The sequence below is a fragment of the Vidua chalybeata genome, chromosome 4, assembly GCF_026979565.1.
Source record: "Vidua chalybeata isolate OUT-0048 chromosome 4, bVidCha1 merged haplotype, whole genome shotgun sequence".
Classification (NCBI taxonomy): Eukaryota; Metazoa; Chordata; class Aves; order Passeriformes; family Viduidae; genus Vidua; species Vidua chalybeata.
In genome coordinates this window covers 64,667,628-64,689,931 of record NC_071533.1, presented here as the reverse complement: position 1 = coordinate 64,689,931, position 22,304 = coordinate 64,667,628, and the positions used below count along the sequence as shown (strand labels likewise).

The following is a 22,304-nucleotide window of genomic DNA, read 5'->3' as shown; positions in this document are numbered from 1 at the left end:
TCAGGCTGCTTGGCAAAGTCAATCAGTGCAAGCCTCACCTGCAGCTCCCCTCCCAGAGAGTGGGAAGGGGCAGCAGTCCTTATCCATGGCAGAGCACTCAGGATTTCTGGGAGCAAAGCCTCCTTTGGAGGACTTCAGCTGGTCCTGGCTGCAGCACAATGGCTTCTCAGGGCTCCTTGGCTTTTGCTGCACTTGGCTTGTCCCCATCTTGTTCTAGCTTGGCTTTGTTCCCCTGCTTTGCTCTGAACCTGCCTTCTCTCTCCTCTCCATTTCAACCTCAGTTCCCTCTTCCATTCTGGCACTGCCCTCCTCCAATCCCAGGGATTTCTCAGGGCACTCCAGGCCCCTCCATCTGGTGCCTCTGTAGTCTCTGCAGGTGTGGGTGGTGAGGTTGATGCTCCTCAGGTCAGCAGCCCCTTTAGTCCAGCTGGCATCACTGCCAGAGCAATGAGTGACACACCAATTTACCATGGAGTGAGTGACTATGGTGTGAGCAACATCATCTCATTCCCAGGGAAGAGGAACTTGCCTGTTCAGGGAAGACATTGTGTGGAAGGACCCCTTTTTACCAAAAAATGAACATTCCTATTGCAGAACTTGGAGGAAGTCCCAGAACAGCTCAGTTTCAGACGAATTATTCTGGATTAGTCTGTGGACTGTCCCCCAGCCTGGTGTAATCTCACTGGCCTGTTACAGGTGTGGACAAGAACCCAGCCATGTTTGCCAGATGGAAACACCTATAGATCTTCATGAATTTTTCCCTTGGTGATTGCACAGACACTGGCTTGAACAAAAGAAAACCTGACCATTTGGAATTCCTTCAGTCATTTTGCTGCACCTCTACTTCATGATTCACTTTGTTGGAACTGGGGAAGTGAAACACAGGACAGAATTGGGCTGTTGACCCAGCCAGAAGGGAGATACATGGGGAAAGGGGAATGAATAACTTTCTCATTGTCTTCCTCAGAATCTGAAAAATTTAAGATTCCTTTCAGTCTGCAGAAGCTCCAATACAAGCAGGATTTTCCTAGTGGAGATTTTTGCATGCTCCTTTAAAGTTCACCTTACCTATTTTCTTTTCATTCAGTTACTGTTCTGTATTAATTCTTGTTCAAAACCACCCAAATGACAGGAGAGCGGCAAATATGCCACCAGATCTGAAAAAGCATTGGCAGGGAGGTGTGGGAATTGCACCCAGCAACTAGAATATCTGTTCTGGGCAAGTGAAAAGAAACTTTTGAAGAATTTGAATATGTAAAATCAGGTTTAGTATGACAGAGTGGGAAGACTCAAGACCATTTTTATAGAGAACAAGAGTACAGCAGAACCATATAAAGTGCTGACAAAGGAGCTAGGATAAACAGAAGCAGTGTACAGACTGGAAACCTTCAGTCTAGTCAAGAGCTGGCTGAAGAGGGTGACAGAAGTTTATGAAACCATAAGTGACCAGAAAATGGCTGTTTGCTGTCTCTTTGCAAACAAGCAGTGGGATGCACTGAACAAAACCTGCTGGAAGCAGGGCCAGAGCAAACATGAGGATGATGCTCTTGACCTACTGTGTGTTCCAGGTGCTAGAAATCTGCTGCTGTGCCTCTTACAAGATGTGCATTTTCTTTCTCCTCAAAATCCAAAAGGTTCCTGTTAAATCCAAACTGTTACACACAAATATAATGGGGTCATCAGAACACTCCTGCATCCTTCTCACTGTCCACCTTGTCCTGTTTTATTCCCTGTTCTACATTACGTGGTGCCTCTTGCTTTGTGACTGCACTGAAAGCTGTCTGGGGCAGAGAAATGATGTTAATTGCACTGTCAGGTGGCCATCACACCTTTAGGTATTGTCAACTTATTAAATAAAAATCACAATGTAAAATATTTTGGCCTGTTACTCCAGTTTCAAGCATAGAATTCATTTATATGGGTTTGCAGTTTAGTCTCCATGTAGATATTCTTTAGCCTTCCAACTCCATCTTGCTGCTCCAGCTGTGGCTTTGTAGAGTTGGGAAGTGGCAGAGATGATATTTTCAAGACCTCCAAACACCTGAAGTTTAAAAAGTGACTTAAAGTATAAGAAGAAGAGTTCCAGGCATGGATGCCACAAGAAAAGAAATGCAAGTATCTGCAGATATTCTATTTTTACATTGATCTGCCTACACTTTTCCTTCCTCACAGTCAGGGCTGTCATCATTTGATTCCTGCTCTGAACCATGAACTTTCTGAAAACCTGCTAAGACATCAGCTTGTCTTCATTAGCCTTAAGTAGTTTTTGCTGTTTAAATCAAAGTAAGTGACACTGCACTTTTCTGAAAAATTTAAGTGACAAACCTATAGATTGTTCTCTTTTTCAAGAAAGTCTGAAAATGGGGCAGGACTGGCAACCCCCCCCCCCCATTATTCTTCATGTCTTCACTTTTCTTTGAGAGTCCTGAAAAGACTGGTGATGCAAGTTAGACCATTCCACAGAGTAAGCAGGATGCAGATTTCAAGGGAGAAAAATGCTCAATTTCTTGTTTAGATGTGGAGGGATCTGAATATTCTGTGTGCATGCATTAATAGCTGCACTTAAGGTTCATGCTCAGGCAAACAGAATGGTAGCCTCAGCCCCAAGCTACATCTAATTGTTAGATGTTTTCTAAGAATTAATGCTTTTAAAACTTTATTTTTACCCAATTCTTTCATCTTGTCCAAATTAATGGACAGATCTGCTAGCAGAAAGTCGCTTTTAATACTAAATCTGCAGTAACTTTTGTTAAGTTGATTTAGGCAACCAAGGCTAACAAAATCTGTTGTTTTGTGTGGCTTCTGCACTGAACCAGGTGAAACTTAGCATCTTCCTTTGCATTAATTCCAACAGGCTTTAAAGTCCACAGGTTTAGTGAGGTTGTATCTATTAATCTTTTGACTGCAGCCTAAAAGATGAGCATGCAGTTTCACCTGGCAATTTGAGTTTAATATGGGATCTGGGGAGAGACACAAACTTCAGGATAAAGCCCAGAGTTACCAATGTTTGTGCTGCCTAAAGTCCAGGCTTTCAAGGAGGCCACCTGCAGTTCTAAAGTTGTCTCTTAAAGTTCTGGGCATTGTGGGCTATTTTTTTTCCTCGGTTAAAGAGCAGAACTTCATCCATGCACTAAATTTGTTACACAAGGCTTCTTGCCTAAGCAGCTCTTGCATTCATCCTGGACTATATATACACTGTAACACAGCATCCAGCCTGTGAACCGTGTCTGGTTTCAGCCAACAGCACTAAATATAACTAATGCACAATTCCACAATTCAGGCTTGCACCGAAGCAGGACCTGAACAATGTGTAAATGCCTTTTGACAGCTGGTATGTTGCACATTTGTTTTATGTACAATTTTACACATGGAAGGTTGAACCACATCCTAGGAAGTCAATAGCTTTCCTAAACTATAATGAGCTCTCCCCACCTGCCCTTTCTGTAAGCACAGACAGGCTGTGCAGAGAGCTGCCAGTCTTTAGTCACTCCGGTTTTGGTAGCCATGGAATAACCTGCTCAAATCCCAGCACTGAAAATAACCAACAGTTTCTTCCCAAACAAAATTCAAGAAACTATTTTTATACACAAGTCAAGCAAGTAAATAATGACATGCCTATGTCTTCCTAGACAGGGATAGGATACTTCAGCTTCATCCCTGGTGGCATTCAGAGCACACAGCCCTTGCCTATGCTGTAAATTGACCCCATGTCCAACACACTGATGCCTGCTGGATTTCCCGCAGTCCAGTGCAAACCTCACAAATAAGCTAGGAAAATTGGTATTTTGGTTCTTACTTTTTATTGGAAAATTGGTTCTTACTTTTTCTTGGAACCAAAAGTGAGAACTGGCCTTAATTTCACAACAGCTTGACACAGTTCCTCCTGTATAGCTGAAAGTGTTCTAAGCTTTTGAAAGTGTTTAAAGATGCTTGTCACACTTGGCTTTAATTGATTTTTGGAGAACTGATCAAGCCTGGGTGCTTTCCCACATTTTACACCGTGGTGAAAGAGGCCTCTTGGAGTTCATTTGTTCCTACACTTAGTGCTAAATTTCCATCATACTCCCTGTTTGCAGCCACATCCCCGTTCAGCAGTGTCACATGGACTTTGCTGGGACAGCTTCATTGCCTCAAAGCCTTGCAGTCTGACCAAGGTTCAGCTTTGGTCAGACTCTTGAAGGGTTTTCCAGGAAGCTCTAAGATAGGGAACTTGTCAAGCAATGATGCCAAGAACAAATTGATCATTTCACGAGGCACATTTTTCCCCTTGCCAAACCTCTGAATTAGTGTTTAAAGAAAATCCTGAGCCATCAAGCAAAGGGGAATCATTATCTCATGGCATGAAGGAAAAGGTAAGTATAAGGTGATTTTATTTTCAGTCCTTCTCAGGCCTGAGATGGCTGTCAGAAAAAAAAAAAAAAAGACAATATAATTTATTCTGTTTATGGGCTAAAATTTCAAATAGTGCACCAGCCTCTCACCTCTCAATTAATTGGCAAGGTTGTGGTTTACTTGTTTAAAGGCAGATTAAGAAACTGTGGGCCCTGCCAGCTGCCCTGCAGCCAAATGTCTCTGAATTGCCTTATCAGTGACCCATCCCAGAATGGGAATGTTCTGACATCATACTTGTTTAAATGAGAAAAAACATTTCCTTTTCTCTGATAACTGAGGAAGGAGAAATAATTAGTCTGAATTTCAGGTGCTGCACAAGGGCAATGAATTTCTCTCAGGGGTATCTGTGTTTGTGCTGGAATTACAGCACAGAGAGCTGGAGTGACTGCCTGGGGAACAAAATTATTCTTAATTACAGAATTAGGAGAGAAGGGAAAGGGAAAGGTATCAATAAGAAATTGCTCAGTTCTTCCCTTGTCTTTATGCAAGGCCACTACCCCAATGACATTCCCAAATGATGTCTAATTTATACCTGCGGGCTTAAATATTCCCCTGTCTTCTGCAGGAAATCCATCCCAGTGCCATCCTCATTATTAAGTTTTCCAGGGGCTTTGGTTGTGCTTCCTGGATGCCATTTAAATGTGGTTATTTCTGCTGCTGTTGGTGTCTCTGATGGTTCCTAGTACTGCAGTGACCAAACCAGACACAGCACTGCAGCTCAGGCCTTGTGCTGAAGTCAGCCTAAGCTCTTGCACTTCTTTTTTGTATGTCCCAGTATAATTGTATTTTTGGGGGGAATGGCAGAATATTATAAACCAATTTCAGCTTGTGACTCCTTAGCTTCACCACAGAAGTGCCACTTAATGGGCCGTTCCCCATTCCAAATATGAGCTGTTGATTAATCCTGATGAAGTGCAGCACCTTGTTCTCGTTTTTATAAACGTTCATTTGGTTTTTAGACCCTTTTTTCTTGCTTGTCTGCCTACTTTAGAATTCTAGTCCTCTCCCCCAGCCTTGCTTATAACCTCTAGGCTGATGTTACATCTTTAATAACCACTTTGCTTATGAATTATCCAGTCGTTTAATGAAATGCTGAGTAACCCCTGAACTGAGTCTTTGCAGTCCTGATGTGATACATCTTCCCATGGGGACAGTGACCCACTGCTAACTCCCAGCAGTGACCCAGCCAGTTTTGCTGGCCTCAGAGGTTTTCTTTAGTTTGCTTCTGACAATGCTGTGTGACACAGCCCTGAAATTGATTAAATTTGGCTTTCCTTATCTGCAAGGCCTGTTACCCTGTCACAAAAGGATACCAAACTAGTTTGACTTGATTCTTGACAAATAGCTCTTATTTGCAATTCCAGTTCTTGTTTTTCAAACACTTACAAAATGTTGGTGGGATTATTGCTTCAAAAACATTCTCAGGGCTGGATGGTAAATTGGCTTGTGTGTAGTCTTCCAGTTCTCTTCCTCATTTTAAACAAAGCCACTGCACTTACTCTTTTCCAAGACTGGCATAAGTCACATCTTCCCTGAGCTCTCAGCAGTAATTGCCTATGGTGGTTGTTCTAGGTTCTTCTTTCAATCTCCTGTGGTACTTCTGGTGATAGCCCTGAGTAAAGAGAGCTCCAGGCAGATCAAAACATAGAAAAGGGACTATCACAAACCTACAAACATCAGTAACCAAAGTAAATTTCTGCTAAATATTTTTTACCTAAAACATGTTCACTGGCATTAGTTGTGTGAGCCTTCTGCTCATAGCTTGCCTTATTTTCATTGGTAGACTAAAGAAATGCTTAGTTCTGTACCACTTTTCAAGGCATTGACTTGATTTACTTTCCTCTTCTGCTGAACAGAGAATAAACTCTTCCCTTGGGTTTTGTCTTCCTTGTTTTACTCCCCTTGTGTTTAAAGGATGCTTTTTTGCTGTTCTTCATGTTTCATACTGCTTGTGTCTGGTTTTGTGTCTTGGCCTCTCTGGGCTTATGCCTGGGGTTATTCTCCTGCCCTTCTGTCCTTCAGGTAATAGTGACCAGACACAGACTCTTCTGTGCCTGTGTTTTTTTTCTTCTGTTTGAGTCCAGCAAAGGCTGATGGACATGTAAGTGGGCAATGATGTAGCACTTCACATTGGGCTGGGATTAACTGCCCTGTTTACCATGTGTGCCCATGACTGTAATAATGGAGTTAGTTCTGAGACCAGAACCTTTGCCTGCATCTTCCTTTTATGCACACATATTCAACTTAGGCCTCTAATGAAAGCCATTTTAACTGGATATATAAATTTTCTTCCCCCACAGCAAAGATGTAACTTTCAATACTTGTAACACTTAGGAATCAATAAGAAATTTTCCAAGGAAGCCACCAGATGTCTATCCTCACTAATCATCTTCCCCTTAAAAGCCTGATCATTCTGATTGCTTTGGAGGAAACTCTTTTTCTCTTTTAGCAAAAAATTATTAGGCATGTATTCTCTGTAGAAAAAGAAAATTAAGTAAAAATATTTCTGACAACCCTTTGGGATTCACTATGATATTCTTCAGACACTAAATGGACTTCTGTGAATCTCTTGGAATTTTCTTGTCTTCCAAAGTTAATTTAGTACTGGTATCCCTTAGCTATGGTGATACCCAGTAGTGAATGTAATAGCTAAGCAAGTCATGCAAATGTTTTCACGTGTTTCTGCTCTTCAGCTTTGTTGAAGGTGAGAAAATAGCACAGATTTCTGGAACTTTTCCATGCAGACTGGCTCCTGTTCTCTGTGAATTGAGAACCACGTCTTGGACCACATGGTTCTGTTAGCAGGAGGAGCTGGAAACTTTCTTCACGTTTCTTAAAGACCCAGGCATTTGACACAAAAACTGGCCAGACTCTGTAAGTGTAATGTCTGGTTGTTTTATGTTAACACTGAGGGGAAAGGAAAAAAAAAAAACAAAAACAACAACAACAAAAAAAAGACATTATTTCATTATTTTAAGCTTAGTAGTATAAGTGACACTGAAATAACACCTTGTACCCCTTTAGGTGGTGGATACAGAATGCCCTACTGCAGATATCACAGTAGTTAGAATTTTAGAAAAGACTGCATTGATAGCTTGAAAAAAATATTAGAACAAACACTGCTTTCTACATCATCAAAGGTTATTGCACCTGTAGGTAATTCCTTCCTGTCCCTTTCTTGAAATGCATGTATGAAAATTAGGTTATAGCTATGGGACCATAATGAGGGTACGGGCAAGAAACTCATATACCAGGGTGAATGGAAGTGTGAGGATTTTGGATTTTGTGCCAGAATTTCCATTTGATGTTATTTGAAACTGAAGATCATGGCTAGACAGTGTGACCAACTCTAGATGAGTGCACAGTCAAGCTCTATAATGTTTGTTTAGATCCTGGCTCTTGTGGAGCTGCTCCTTTAACAGGCCTGGGAGGCCTGGGATGAGACAATGTAAAACTGGTCTGTCTCACACAACTTCAGGCATCCAGCAGCAGAGCTTGGATTAGGAGTCTCAGCTTCTCATAAAGCCAGTGGAGACATTTTGGTGCATATGTGTGCCTGGACTCACCTCAGGAAGATCCCAGTGGCTGAGACTTTCTTCTGGACCTTCCACACAAAGGAATTTGAGTTGCAGTTGCACTGTGGGCTAAAAAGTTGGCAGTGTGTCATTCTTGTGGGAATTACTTCCATAACTCTAGGCTGCCCCCTTGCAAGAGGGCATGTCCACTTTGCCAGAAAGTCCTGTGAGAGGACTTTTGAACTAACCTGATCCAAAAGCACAAGCATTGAAGGGAGGGTTGTAAGAGGCAATTCTGAAGAAGCCACAGGAACAAGTGAAATAGAAGCAGAGGGCAGTGCTGTTGAGAGTCTCTAGGGCTGAAGAAAGTCAAGGATAAATTATGTCTGTGTCTGAGGGACTGATACTTCCACAGCCTGGCAGGGGGGTTATTCTGTACAAGCCAGGAAGGCTGGAGCCTCTCCTTGGTGAGAGGAGATGGAGAGTCCTTCTGTGAGAGCAACAAAGCCATGAATTGAACAGTTATGTTGCAAAATGAGCCTTTAATCATGCTCTGGGGCAAGCAGGTAGGTGTTAGAGCACCTCTTTCTCTTTTCCAAAAGGTACCACCTCCCCTGTCTGAATGCTTGGTGCTTACACAGATTCCCTGTCCTGGAAGCTTCCTGCTTTAATTTTGTCAGGACACAATAAATAAATAACTAGCTAAATAGAGACAGATCCCAAATCAAAAGTTGAGCTTGAAGAGAGCATCCTTAAACTTTGCAGTGTGTAGGTTTTGGCTGGGCTTTCATCATGGTTACCCTAATGTGAGGCTGTGCAGGATCTGTTTTTGTGGTTGGTCCATGTGCCAGGGGTGCTGTTGTCCCCAAGGCCTCATTTTCATTGTAGTTAAACAAAGACCATAATGGATTCTTCCCCAAAATACAGGGTACTGTCAGCAGGCTCTGCAACTTCATTTATCCAAGCAAACTTCTGAGTTTTTCTCTCATTTGATGCCTCACAGAATGAAATCTCACTTTAAGTGAGTTACAGCTAAAGCAAGGGGTGAGAGCTGTGTATTCCAGCACAGTCCCTTCGGGAATAGCAGCAACACAAAAATTGCCCAAAACTCTCTTATGGGGGTGGCAGCAGCCAGTGTCTGCCAAGGAGAGGGCATGGCCTTTGGGAGCAGAGGAGGAGTGCAGCAGTGACCATCCATCACACTGTGGTCCCTTTAAATCTTCTTCTCCACTTGGCAGCTCCAATTTTTCAGAGTTGCTATAGCAAATCTCCATGGCAATGACCCTAATCAGGGAAGGGGGGATGCTGGAGGGGCGCATGCTCAGAGGGGCTGCTGGAGCCTTGCCTGCTCTCTACAGCTGCTCCAAGGGTTGCCACACAGGCGGGGAGAAGGATCAGGTACTGGGCGAGCTGGTCCTTGGGGTGCATCTCGGGCCCGCGGCGTGTCTGGCAGCGCTGCGTGCCAGTGGGTTTGTGTGTGCACGGGGTCTGGGCTTATCCCATCTCATCCACCTCTTTGTGAGGAGCCTGCAGGGCGCAAACTGCTGATTTTTCACTGCTTCTCCTCGTTCCAGGCAGGGAAGACAGCTGGGATTATTGATGAGAGCAATGGCGCTGCCGTCCTTCTGGAGCGAGGCGCGTGTGGGAATCCTGCTCCTCTCGGTGCTCAGCCTGCTCAGCGCGAGGCTCGTGGGGGCTGGCCAGGACTCTGGGAGTGTCATCCCTGCAGAAAGTAGGTACCTGCTGCACCCTGTCCTGCCTGCCTTCCTCCACTGCCCCCCAGCAGCCACATGGGCACTCCGCTCCAGGGGAACCTGGCGTTGCCTGGTTGATGAGGGAGTAATGATGAGTTTGTGCCAGGTCAGCAAAGCACATGAAAACAGCCACAGAAACAGCATGCAAGCAAAGGATTAGTAGTTATTCAGGGGGAAAAAAGCTAACTGCATACTCCTAATTTTCATTTGAACTTGTTCTCAAGCTCTTTGTTTGTAGGTCTTTTAGATCTGCCTCTTGAGAATTACATTTCACTAGATAGTTTTAATTGATATACACGGATTTGCCACAATGCCTATGATGTCCTTACTAGTCTGAGTATTAACTGAGCATTAGAAGAAAATGTGTGTGTATTTCTGCTGGGGCGTTGCTTCTTGCTTGCTTTAGTATTTGGTTGGAACAATAGGTCAAGTTCAACTTTCTTGTAGCTACTACAAATCAACACAGGGGATGTTTACCCAAACAGTGCATTTGGAAAGCCAACATAAATTTCTGAAATCCTGCAAACCTAAAAAATAAATAAATATGACAGACTGGCTTGAGCACACCACAGAGCTGGGAGCTCTTGAATTTGGATCACAGCTCTATATCAGCTTCCTCTGTCATTTTGAGTAAGTCTCTAAACTTTCTCAGCTCCAAAATGAGGCAATAGTTCAAAGTTATTAGAGGATGGAGCCAATGTTCTCAGGGTGTTTTGGTGACAGCAAGTGGGAAATAGCCACTCATTAGAAACATAAAATGTCCTCAGGGAAAAAAAAAACCAACAAAGAAAGATAATTGCATAAAAACAAATCTCTAGTTCTTAGTCATGCTTACTTTGTATCACAGCTATTTTTTTATATGACTATCAAAATATTTAATACAAGGTCTGATTTTGTCATTGCATTTTATTCTCAATTAATTCCATTAGATGGAACTAATGGAACTTAGATGTTGAATTTTCTTCTTTTTCCATTCTTTTTTTTTTTTTTTTAATTACGGCTAAGTTTTGGTCTGTTCTAAACCAGATCTCACTACTATTTTGTGTGTCTGTTTCCTAGGAATTCATTAATTCTAATAGATTTTGTGATGAGTAGTCCCTTTTATCTCCTCAAAGAGAAAATCAGGTTTGGAAAATAAATTGTAAGTACTCTTTGTGTGTCTGTGTCAGCACAGGCAAGTCAACACATTTGGGAAAATGTATACAGGGGTTTCTTGTTCTACTTGTGTGGTGAAAACTCCCATTTGAACTGTAGAACAAAACTCTTGGCCAGGATTTCTGACCCAAGTCTCACAGAATTATAAAACCATAGAAAGGTGGGAAGGGCCCTTTAGAGCTCATCTAGTCCAGCCCCCTGCCATGGGCAGGGACATCTTCAACTTGATCAGGTTGCTCAGAGTCAAGTTCAACCTGACCCTGAACATTTCCTGGGATGGGGCATCTACCACCTCTCTGGGCAGCCCATGCCAGTGCCTCTCACAGTAAAGAACTTCTTCCTTAACTAATTTAAATTGACCCTCTTTTATTTCAAAACCATTACCTATCACAATAGGCCCCGCAAAAAAAGACTGTCCCATCCTTCTTACAGTATCAAGGAGTCTTTTTACCATCTTGTTACCACCCTCTAGCCAGGCTGTGGAGTCCCTTGAACAGCCTTTGAGGAAGATTCCTTGTCTTGTCTTACTCCTGACCATAAGAGTGTGGACTGAAGGGCAGGTCAGAGTGTTTCTGTGGCAGTGTTACTCAAAGACTCACTGCCCCATCCCAAGGAAGAGGATGTGAGCACTGCTACAAAAGCAAAATGCTATTTCTGTCTGAGACCAGGCCAGGAGCTGTCAGCTGATCAGTGAATTGTAAATTGTTTTAGGCTGCTGCAGGGACAGAGTTTTAAAGCCACAAGGAACTCCTGATGCTCCTCATCAGCCACTTGTTGCTCCAGACACTTTCCTTTGCCTGTCAGGGCTCTTCCTGATGGTTAACCTGTGAAACTCTTCCCTTAGGACATTGTGGATGTTAAATGTTTGTGTGAGATTGCAGAACCCATTGGTTAAATTCAAGGGGAAAAAAAAATCCACAGTGCATTTCTTCTGGCTCAGGAGTTGCCTTAGCATATTCCTGAGACCTGGGAGGGTGTTTGGGAATGCATCCCTCCAGACTTGTCCTGTTCTCATGCTTTTCCAAGGCACCCATTGCTGGCCATGAAGGTCTCGTCTATAACAGTGCCCAGGAATTCACCCTGGCATGGGGACATGGCTGTACCAGTACCCTGCTAGGAGGGAGCCTGGCACACTTGTGCCCATCATAGGAGGCCAGTTGTCTGTCTGGAAGACAGAGCTGACTGTTCCAGAGTGGAGCTATCACACGCTCTCGAGGCTTGGGAATGCTCCCAGACTTTCAATATTCCTCCAGAGATGTGGATTGTGGGAGACTGGACACTGGGTCAGGCACTCACTTTGGTGTGATCTGGTACAGACACTCCTGGATCCTTTCCTTCTTGATGCTCCACTGGCTACATCTCCTAAGGAGCTGATCCCCGTGGGCACTGACCCCTTCAGAGGGCACAGCACGAGCACACTCTCCCTGTTGCTGGCACTTATGTCCTTACTGTCAGCCCAGGCAAACTGCTGGCTGTGGGAGCCTGGATGGCCCAGAGGGAAAGGGGTCTCCAGTGCATGTTCTTAACAGGGGTGTAGGATGGACATGGGCCATATTTAGTGCCCTGCTGCAGGGCAGAGCAGTGTGGTGCTCGATGCTTTTCTCTGTTCCCAGGTGTGTGACATGGCACTGGCAGCACGCCCTTAGCGGGAGCATTCCCACATGGACCACACAGTCTCTCTCCCCCACCTGGTGGGAGGAATGTGTCCCTCCTGCAGCATCATGAGCAGGACAGGGGCAGCGATGCTCCGTACCAGTGTGGGAGGTGCAGGAGTCACAGGAGAGAAGCATGAGAGTGAGTCACAGATCTCTTTAGCAGTGCAGAGAGATCCTGTCCTGTGTGAGGCACTGAGATCTGGCACTGAGACCCATCCCCTGCTCCCTGCCAGTCACACAGCCAGGCACAGCTCTTTATGCTTAATTCTAATTAGCAATGATTAATTGTGTCCTTATACTTTATTCACAGCACTTAGCATATGCAAAAGACTGTTCAAGTTTGAAGTGGTGCTACTAATACTCACAGATTATTTTCTTTAAAGTTCTCTGCAAACCACTAGAAAAAAAATAAGTTATTTCCCCAATCTCCCATTGCATTTATAGCCCAGATCACCCACTGTGAAAGTTAAAATATGGGATCTGAAGACCAGAAGCTGGTCAGTCTGTTCTCCTTAGGCAAGGTGCATGAAATACAAAGAATAAACACCAAGTGTATGCAAGGGAAAGTAAATTAGACTTACACAGTGCTTCCAGTCCCAGTTCTTCACCAAGAAGCAGCCAAGAAACATATTTTTTCTCTTCCCCCACTTCTCCAAAAACACACAAAGACACATACAGTCTTTGTGCTGACAGGACCCATTTAAAGAGTTATAGCTGACTCTTGGTAATTCTCATTATGTTAATCCACAGACCTGTTAAGTCTCCCTATGAATGATAGTCTGTTTCCAGCTGTCAGCAAGGAATTAATAGCACTCTGCTATACTTTGCTATGATGTGACTTAAGATTTGGTTTCATGACTGCTTTAAGCTGATGTAAGCCTGTGCTGCCTCTGCCCTTCTCCTCTCCATAATCTGGTCTCTTCTTGCACCGTTTCTTGTCCTGGCCCCAGAATTTGGGCATTCAGGATCTGCTTTGGGGGAAAAAATGTCAGTGATCCAGCTGATGGAGGAGCTGCATTGTCACTCCTGCTGTGAGCAAGTGGAAGTGTGAGATGCCACAGCCACAGACAGAAAACATAGTGGGATTGCTCCTACTGGCAACAACACATATTTAGATTTGTTTGACAAAACAGATGTTTAGACATATTTCTCTTGGGGAAATGTCCATGGGCACCTTTGCTGAAAATATTGTGGGCATGAAGAGAAATCAAATCCACCTAGATAAGTTAGCTTAGCAGCTCAGTTCTTCATTCTGGAAAGCAGACCAAGGCAGAGAGTGATGGAGAACATCAAAGTCAAAAGTGGGACAAAGCTGGTGATTATTTAATAACTGTCTCTTCCACTGCAAAAATCAGAGGCAGGAAATGAAAGCAGCAGATGTCAACTTCAGAGCAGACAGGAATGGTATTTTGTTCTCTCAGAGGATAGCTGAGCTGTGAAACTCATTGCCACAGGATGTTGCAGATGACAAAAGTTTACATGATTCAGGAAGCAACAGTGCAAATTAATGTGAGAAAAATTCATGGAGGGCTTATGAGATGTAGAAACCCCAGCCAGCCACAGGATATCCTCCAGCCCCCTGGTAGGCTAGAAGAACATTGCTGGACACTTACTCTTGTATCTGCCTCAAGTATCTGCCATTGGCTACTGGCTCCCAGCAGGCAAGGATGCTGACCTGACCCAGAGACAGCAGTGCCTGGAGAAGGATCCTCCACCACGGAGCACAGCCCAATAATGACATTAAAGAGTGAATATCCTGTTGTGTGGTAGACTGGCTGCATGTGCACTCTGACTTTGGAGGGCAGTGCTGTGTTAGGAGCTTTGCAGGTGCTGATTCAGGACACCCAGAGCTGCACAAGCAGGTGTCCTCTGTGCCACCACCCTTCTACTGCAGGAGATGCTTTGATACCAGGGCAGCTGCTTTCCCAGGACTGGCAGAAGTGAAATAACCACTTGGCAAGGTTGTGCCATTCCACTAGGACCTCCCTGTCCACACAGGAGCACTTGGCTGTCATAAATACCAGTGAATGATCCCACCCAACCATCCCATCACAGCTTTCACAAAGCCCTGGGAAGACTTGTGCCTTCTCCTCACTGCAGAAGTAGGAGACATTAATTTATCACCTTTTTTTGTTTGTTTTGATTTGTTTTGTTTTGTTTTGTTTTTCCTTCTTTTCTCCTTCAGGTTCTGATTTTGAAAACACTTTGGTGCTTGTCAGCACTTCAGGGCATGCAGCATCTCCCCGAGGTGGAGCCAGGGCAAGGTGTTTCTGAGCAGACCAGAGCGAGGGGAAGGAGCAGAGCGTGACACCGAGAGAATGATGGATTTGCTGACAGCACTCTGAGCATGCAGGTTCTTTCTAAGGGCTCTGTTTCATGCTCTAAAGTGGAAACAATTAAATTAGGGCAATACTGAAAGCAGGAGGAGGTTTAGTATCTTTAAAGCGTGCTCAAAACCATCCTGCCGCTACTCCTGTGCCTGGAGAGGCAGGGTCTTTGTGAGCAATGATGGTCTGATAGAGGCTGGCACTTTGCATCTCCTCACAGCTTGGGAATTAAATCCCTAGCTTGATCCCCTGGTGTCCCCAAGATGTCACTTGCATGGAGGGCAGATGGAGAAGGACAGGTGGGAGAGAAACTCCTCCTGAATAGATCAAAAACCCCTAAGAGGCTTGCTGAGGACTGACAAGCACTCTGGCTGCTCCCTCCCCCAGGTACAGCTCAGAAGGCAGTGCTGGCAGCAGGGTGCTGGGCACAGATGGGTGCTGCAGGGCTGCTCAGCAGGTCCCTGGCTCCAGGCAGCTCCCAGCCATCTCAGCAGCAGCTTTGCACCCTCTTTGCTTTGGTAGGGCAGCACAGGTGGCTGCATGAGGACAAGGATTTCAGCACTCCCCCCCACCATGGGGGCTCTGTGATCAGTATGAAATGTCATCTTTCCCCATTCCCCCTGCATCTCCTCCAGTGTCTGCAATTTCTTCTTCTGAAAACTCACACATCATTAACTTCAAACTGTCAGAGATTGCTGCAGGGTGAATCCTGGCAGAGCAGAAATGCCCAGGTTCAGAAGTGAGCCATTTTAGTTGTCAAGTCCTCTCCTCCTCCACTCTGCCTTTTCCCTGCCCTGCCCCTCTGTGCACACACACTGGCAGCAGCTGCAGAGCCAGTGGGATGCTTTGCATTCCTGGCAGAGAAAAAATACAGCAGCAGGTGAAAGGAAGCAAATACAGATCTGGCATTGTCCCTTGCCAAGCTGCTCTGTAAGAGCTCCTGTAAAAACAGACCTGCCTGTCTGGTTCCTGAACCACTGCAAACTGCTATTTTCAGTGTCTCTGTTGAGAATTAACCCATGTCTGAGAAGGGCTAAGGATTTCAGTTTGAAGGGGAGAGCTGCGGGCTGAAGCAGCAGGCAGAGTCAAGTCTGGGCCATGCTCAGAAAAGCACACACAGCAAAGTACTCCTTGTGGTTTTTGCTGATCCTCTCACATTTACACAAAGATAGACACAGGCAGCACTAATTTTGCACACATGCAGGTGTGGGTGCTTGGTAAGAGCTGGGAGTTTCTCCTGGCAAGCTCTCTGAGTATTCCTCCTGGGTGCTGCTAAACTCTAAATTTCCTGCTGTGACAGCGATGTCTTCTCGTGCCTCTCTCCGCAGGCCGTCCCTGCGTTGACTGCCATGCGTTCGAGTTCATGCAGAGGGCGTTGCAGGATCTGAAGAAGACGGCGTACAGCCTGGACTCGCGGGTATGTGTTTCTGCAGGAATTAATGCTTTCCCTTCGCCTTCATCTCCCAGCGGCCAGCTTTGCCTGTCTGGGTACAGCAGACATGACATCTCTGCTGACTCACTCCCATCCCAGCAAATAGGTTTATACCAAGCACAGATTATTTTTCACAGTCTGCAGAGGTTCAGTAACGATCATCTAGTCTGACTTCTTGCATAACAGCCTAAGGAATTACCTCAGACAGCCCCTGCACCAAAGGGAGAAGGAAAGAAGATGTGCAAAGGAGAGGCAGACAAGACAGATGATTTACTCTCTGCCTCACAACACTACTTTCAAGCTGTGGGCTGACCTTTCGCTGGGCAGGAGCAGAAATGAGCAGGAGAGGGAGAAGGTGGCAGGCAGGGCTGGCAGAGGACAGGGAAACACACACACACACCCTCTGCTCATGGATTGATGCTTTGTGAAAAAGGGACAAACACATTTTTTCATGCATTTGTCACAGCACACAGGGGATTGTGCCACTTTACATGCCAGTTCTCCAGAGGTCTCAGTGAGCAAAATGAGGGTGCCCCGATTTTAGTAATTCATACATGTGTGGGTTTGTAAATATGTGCAAACTGGCTGGGGTAGGATTTACCACAGTGGTTCTGCTGCTGAAGTTTGCAAGAGGCAGGAGGTCTCTCTCCTCTAATAAAGCCCCTCCATGCATGTCTTTTCCTACCTCTCCTTCCTTTGAGCAGGACCATCCCTCTTGGCAGGTGAGAGGGCTCCTTGCTCCTCTACAGTCACACTCAGCTCAAATTGTCATTCCCAGCAAAGCCAGCCAAAGGGACATAAATCAATTTTGTGTCTCAAACCATAAGGCAATTATATAGCTTTGTCTTTGGTTTCTTGTGACCTTGGGCAGCCGTGTCAGGCCCTACACAATAAAGTTGGAGTGACTTCAGCTTTCTTGTGCTATCAATAGCAACCTGATTAGGACAAAGTTCTGAGTGTGGGTTACATTCCAAAAGTTTCCCATGCACTTGAGTAATAATAAATAACTCTTAAGTGGTAAAGTGTCAGTAGAGGGGCTTTACCTCCAGCAGCTGTGCTGGGCACTTCTTGTGCATAGCAGAGTTCCACTTGTTTGGATTAGGGTCAGCTGAAATGTTATGTACTTACACATGACATGTCAAGACCAGGTGCAATTGCAGCTGTGCTGGTTCTTATACTGTCAACAGGCTTTACTGGGAAGTTAAGGATTTTTTTGAATGCAATGGAGGCAGCACAATTCCTTAATCCCACCCACAGAGATATTCAGATGTGTCTGTGATGTCTGTTCTATCTGGAGAGTGGACTGAGGGTGCAGCCCACCAGAGAGCAGCTCTGTGGTGAGGTGAGGCAGAATATAAAGGGAGGAGCTGGTGCCAGGGTGCCACAAAATGAATTTCTGTTTCTGTGAGGACCTGGACAAGCCTGGCATGCCAAGGCACTGACTGAGATAGCTCCCAATGTTACAGGGCATAGGAGCAGTGCATCACAAAACCAAACAGAACCAGTTGTTGGTAAGATCACCCATCCTTGGACAACTGAACTTAACACTACTAGTAAATAAAGGCTGTATTACTGTACACCTTTCCCAGCCTTTGGATTGATACTCCAAAGGGCTTTCTATCAGAGATGCTTTGGTTAAACAGAAATTATTGAGAGATGCAGAGATACTGAAATGAAACGCAGCAACCAAGGCCCTACAAATGGCACACTGTGGCCTTCTATACTCTGACAGGTAGAGCTTCCATATCCTTACTCCACTGCTGATGCTTGGTTCATGCTGGCCAGCTATAATTTCTCAAGTTTGACACACAAATAACTTCTCTGAATGACTCCTGAGTCTTGGAAATTGTTGCTACAAGGGCAAGCCCCATGCAGGATTGCTCCTGCATATCAGGGACTTTCTAAGCCAATGCCATCAAGGCCACAATTAATTTTTGTAATTGATACCTCTCTTTCACAGTCTTTCAGTTTGCAATTGAGTGCTCCCAGAGCTGCTCTTCCTGCCCGTAAATAGTCCTAAGTGACACCCAGGCAGAGTTTGTGGTAGCAGTGACAGCTTGTTGGCATTACTGTGAAATCCAATAAGCCTGTTTGATGTTCAGATGATTCTATGATTTCTCCTGGGCTCCCAACAATGGGAGCATTCACTCATCCAAGATTTCATTGTGCAAGTGGGGAGCAGTGTTGAGCAGCGCCTGCTGTTGTGCTAAGCTGATAAGTGAAAGCAGGCAAGGAATGTGAACAAGCCCTCTTTAATGCAAAGGTGGATGTCAAAAGTTTGAAATGAGGAGGATATAGGGCTGGGGAGGGGAGGGAAAGCTGTTCTGAAACAGCCTGTCCTGCACAAGCCTGCAGTCTGAGAAGAAGAAATGAATGACAGGGAGTGGGCACTGCTGGGGGACAGAGGTACTGCTGCCCAAGCCAGGCAGGAGGGGAGCAGGACCCACACAAGGGTGCCCAGCTTCTGCTTTGGGAAATGCCTTGGTTAATGAGCCCTTTGCTGTGTCTAATGTGTCAGGAGGTATCAGGACAGAGGAACACCAGCAGGCTGAAGACCTTGTTGTTTCGCAGAGATAATTTCTTAACAATTGGGTTTCAACTTCTAATGGGTTTTTGCATTAGAAAGTAATTCACAGTGAATTTAAGCCCACGAAATTAATTTTTTCTCCCCTCAAGAAACTCTTCAAAGCCAGTCTGCAAACTGCTTGAGGGACTGCAGACCACAGGGTGAAAACCACAAGATATGCTCAGGAAGAAGTTTCTCTTCAGTCACAATTGCACTTGCTGATGTGAATTCCTTGAACCAACAATCTTTAGTCTCATGAGAAATTGGCTGCTGAAATGATGGTGCCATGCAAAAGATTCAGCCTTTGTTTCTCCAAAAGTGTGACAAGAATCCACAAAATATTTATTTGATCACAATTAAATAAATGTTACCTGAATATCTTTAAAGATCTAAAATTATTTTCCCCCCTGTATACAGAGAAAAGAACCTTAGAAATGCTTTTCCACTAAGGAGCTCCAAATACAACAGCAAGTAATTTTAAATGATGTATATTAGGAATGGCTTTTAAGCTTTTGCTCAAGTACTGATAATAAAGCAACTGTCAGTAATTTAACTCAGATTGAAATAGGAACCACACACTCAGAACTAGATCTGCTTTGAAAGATTATGAGTTTCAGACAACAGGGTTAGACTGACAGCTGGATTCAACTGAGAGTTGTTCTGGAGAAACAGCAGTGTAACTGGGAGCACAACTGGCTCTTCAGCACTTGCTATCTGGTGCAATTAAATTATACAGGACTGAAGGCATCGTCAACAGGAAGCCATCAATCACCACAAAGGAATTCAGAGCAGTGCAGTTGAAAGTGGAATCTGTTGCAGTGCTTATAAAGGACACTTTAATAATTTTGACAGCCTACTCCCTAGAAGTTAACTGTGCAAATGAAAAGATTCAAACTATAAAAATACTCTCCCTGCATCTCAGTTCTGAATATACTTGTTTCATCACTTTTTCTGGATGAAAACCAGCACTACTACTATGATTTTTCACTCAGCAGAGCACCTTGGCTACAGCTGTGCAGAGGGATTAGATCTAATCAATTATATACTCTTTTAAAGCAATATATTCAGTTCTTTGATTTCATGGGTTTTTGTTTGGTTTTTTTTTTTTTTTTTCCAGACAGAAACCCTCCTCCTGAGAGCAGAAAAGAGAGGCCTGTGTGATTGCTTTCATGCAATACACTGAAATGAGTACTGGGATTTGGCCAATGGACATATACTAATTTTTAAAATGCTGTTCAGTAAATTACAGGAAGATACAGACTGCAAGTTGTGTCCCACCATAAGGAAAAGCATTTTTATCAAAACAGGTATAGCTCAGATTATTTTTGCTTTGTTGTGGTTTGTCATAAGTCTATGTGATATTGCATCTGCTGAAATGTCAAGAGAATAAACAGTGCCAAAGTCTTGCTTATGGGTTTTATGCAAGGTTAGCATCCTGCTTTTTGGTTATTTCAAGCCAAAAATTGTCCTTGGACTCTCAGGCCAACGTCTTGGCTTATGTGAATTGCCATAGGTCTGTGAAAGTCAGTGAAGTCAAATTTTTTATGTATTTATAGAAGAATAACATGAAAAGGAAGCTACTTTGCCATGATGCATAGATAAACATTTACAAGCAATCAGACTTGTCATTATACAGAAATTAATAGTTATCACTGTCTGCTTAGCAGTCCAAGGAAGGGATTTGTTCTCCAATTGTATCAATAGTCCAGTGCACAGCAAACACAGTAATCTGTCTCACACTTTTGATTTCTTCAGAGCCACACAGTAGCTCTGTGATCTTTTTGGAGAGATTTATTAAGTATCTAATGTGATCAGTAACATTTGTAATCACATGAATACTGCCTGGCAGTTGAACTGATTGCATCTGCCAAAATCTTCTGGAGAAGTGTCTTTCATTAAGCAAATCACATGCTGGCTTGAACCATTCAAAGTGGCCTCTACAGAGAGTTTTGGCAGAGAGCCTACACAATGCCTGCCTGCTCAGGAGTCTCTTGCAAACTGTATTTTGGGAAATACTTAAATTCTATCAAAATGGTCCTTAGCTCTTGCATGGACTCTGCACTCCATCAGGGTGGGTTACAGTGCTGATGTTATTCGTATTCCTGCTGCAGTGTGAGACAAGGGACAACAAAACAATTTAAGCAGTGTAGTAGTAGTAGACAATAAGATTGTGCCTTGTTACTCTTTAAAAGAGAATAGCAAATCCTTTCTCATTGTTTGCATTTTTTCCTTTATTTTGGGAAGCAGAATAGAAAACGGCCCCAGTAGAAAGTTCCTGTTGATAACAATACATTTTTAATTGGGCTTAAAACATCATCCCCAAAGTAGAGATTTGTGTATCAGCTCAAGCATCTATGTACAGGCTTGAAACTTTTATACAAACAAGAATATTGGAGCAGGATCAACAAAAAAAGTAGTTTTCAAAGTGATTTTATTAATTCTTTTCAGTATGTCTGTCTTTCCATAGGTGGCTGGCGGTTTTGATATTTTGCTCTCAGCCTGCTCAGTAAGTTTGGATGGAAGCTATCTGTATCTTTCCAAACTGCTTCTCTCCCATTTTGTCTGCAACATCAAACACGGGGAAATAGGGAACTTTGACCCACTGCCAACTTATTATTTCATGTGCAGTCATACTCAGTAAAACAAAGGAGCATGTTGCCATATATTTTGCCAAAGTTGTTTGAAAGGCATATGGTTCTCAGCAAGGAAAACCTTTCTTGCACCTGCATTTCAATAAGAAATCCCCTTTGTCCTTTTAGTATTCCAGCAAACCCCTTTAGAGGTCCCTGGGACCTGTTTTGTGTAAAAGAGAAGCAGCATGACACAGCAACAGCTCCCTTCTGGTAGCATCACGCTGCGCTGTGGCACCGGTCAATACAGCAGTAGAGGTTTTCCTCGTAGACCAAATTTTATTGTACAAAGAAAACAGTAGGATTAACACAGCTTCCTTGCAAAATACCAGCCTTTGTTTTATTTACTCCCACTCATATTTGGACCAAAGTAATGCACAGCTTTTGAGCCAGCTTTTTGCAGGAGATGGAGTCCCAGCACTGAATCTGTGAATTTTCCAGCACAGCTCCCCTTTTCAGGGGGCAGTACATCTATGATTTGGTATTGATATTGTGCATGCTTATTCTGCTGGTACCCTAAAGAATCTTGCAAAGTCCTGTTACAAAAACTGGGGGGTTTTGTTCATGTTTTTATTTAGAAATATGGTTGCTCACAGCTTGTTACAATATAAAGGTGGAATGAATGACAAGTGGATGTTGTCTGACTCCCAAAGGGATCAGAGTGACACTGCAACTTTATGGCTGTAACAGAGTGACTATTCTGTACTTCTCTTTGTCTATAATACAACACAATAAAAGGGCAAGATGCATTATAGTATTTGGTGTGCTTTGTTTCTGATTTCACAAATTGATAGTGCTTATGCATTAATGTATGTCTGTTCTTTAATTAGGTGGAAAATACACAGAGAAAAAATGATATTTTTAATACAAAAATAAGA

General features: G+C 43.9%; 1 protein-coding gene across 3 annotated transcripts; it reads left to right on the top strand.

Annotated features, from left to right (window-relative positions):
- Positions 1-9,243: 9,243 nt before the first annotated feature.
- Positions 9,244-22,180, top strand: C4H4orf48 (chromosome 4 C4orf48 homolog). 3 transcript variants are annotated; one of them, XM_053940766.1, is made up of 4 exons: positions 9,244-9,305; positions 9,482-9,639; positions 16,127-16,215; positions 19,918-22,180. In XM_053940766.1, exons 2-4 carry the CDS (start codon positions 9,507-9,509, stop codon positions 19,930-19,932), a joined length of 237 nt encoding a protein of 78 aa, XP_053796741.1. In that variant the 5' UTR covers positions 9,244-9,305; positions 9,482-9,506; the 3' UTR covers positions 19,933-22,180. The 3 variants fall into 3 exon arrangements, with proteins under 3 accessions (XP_053796741.1, XP_053796739.1, XP_053796740.1); XM_053940764.1 differs by having other exon boundaries at positions 19,914-22,180; XM_053940765.1 differs by lacking the exon at positions 9,244-9,305 and adding an exon at positions 9,355-9,376 and having other exon boundaries at positions 19,914-22,180.
- Positions 22,181-22,304: the final 124 nt, after the last annotated feature.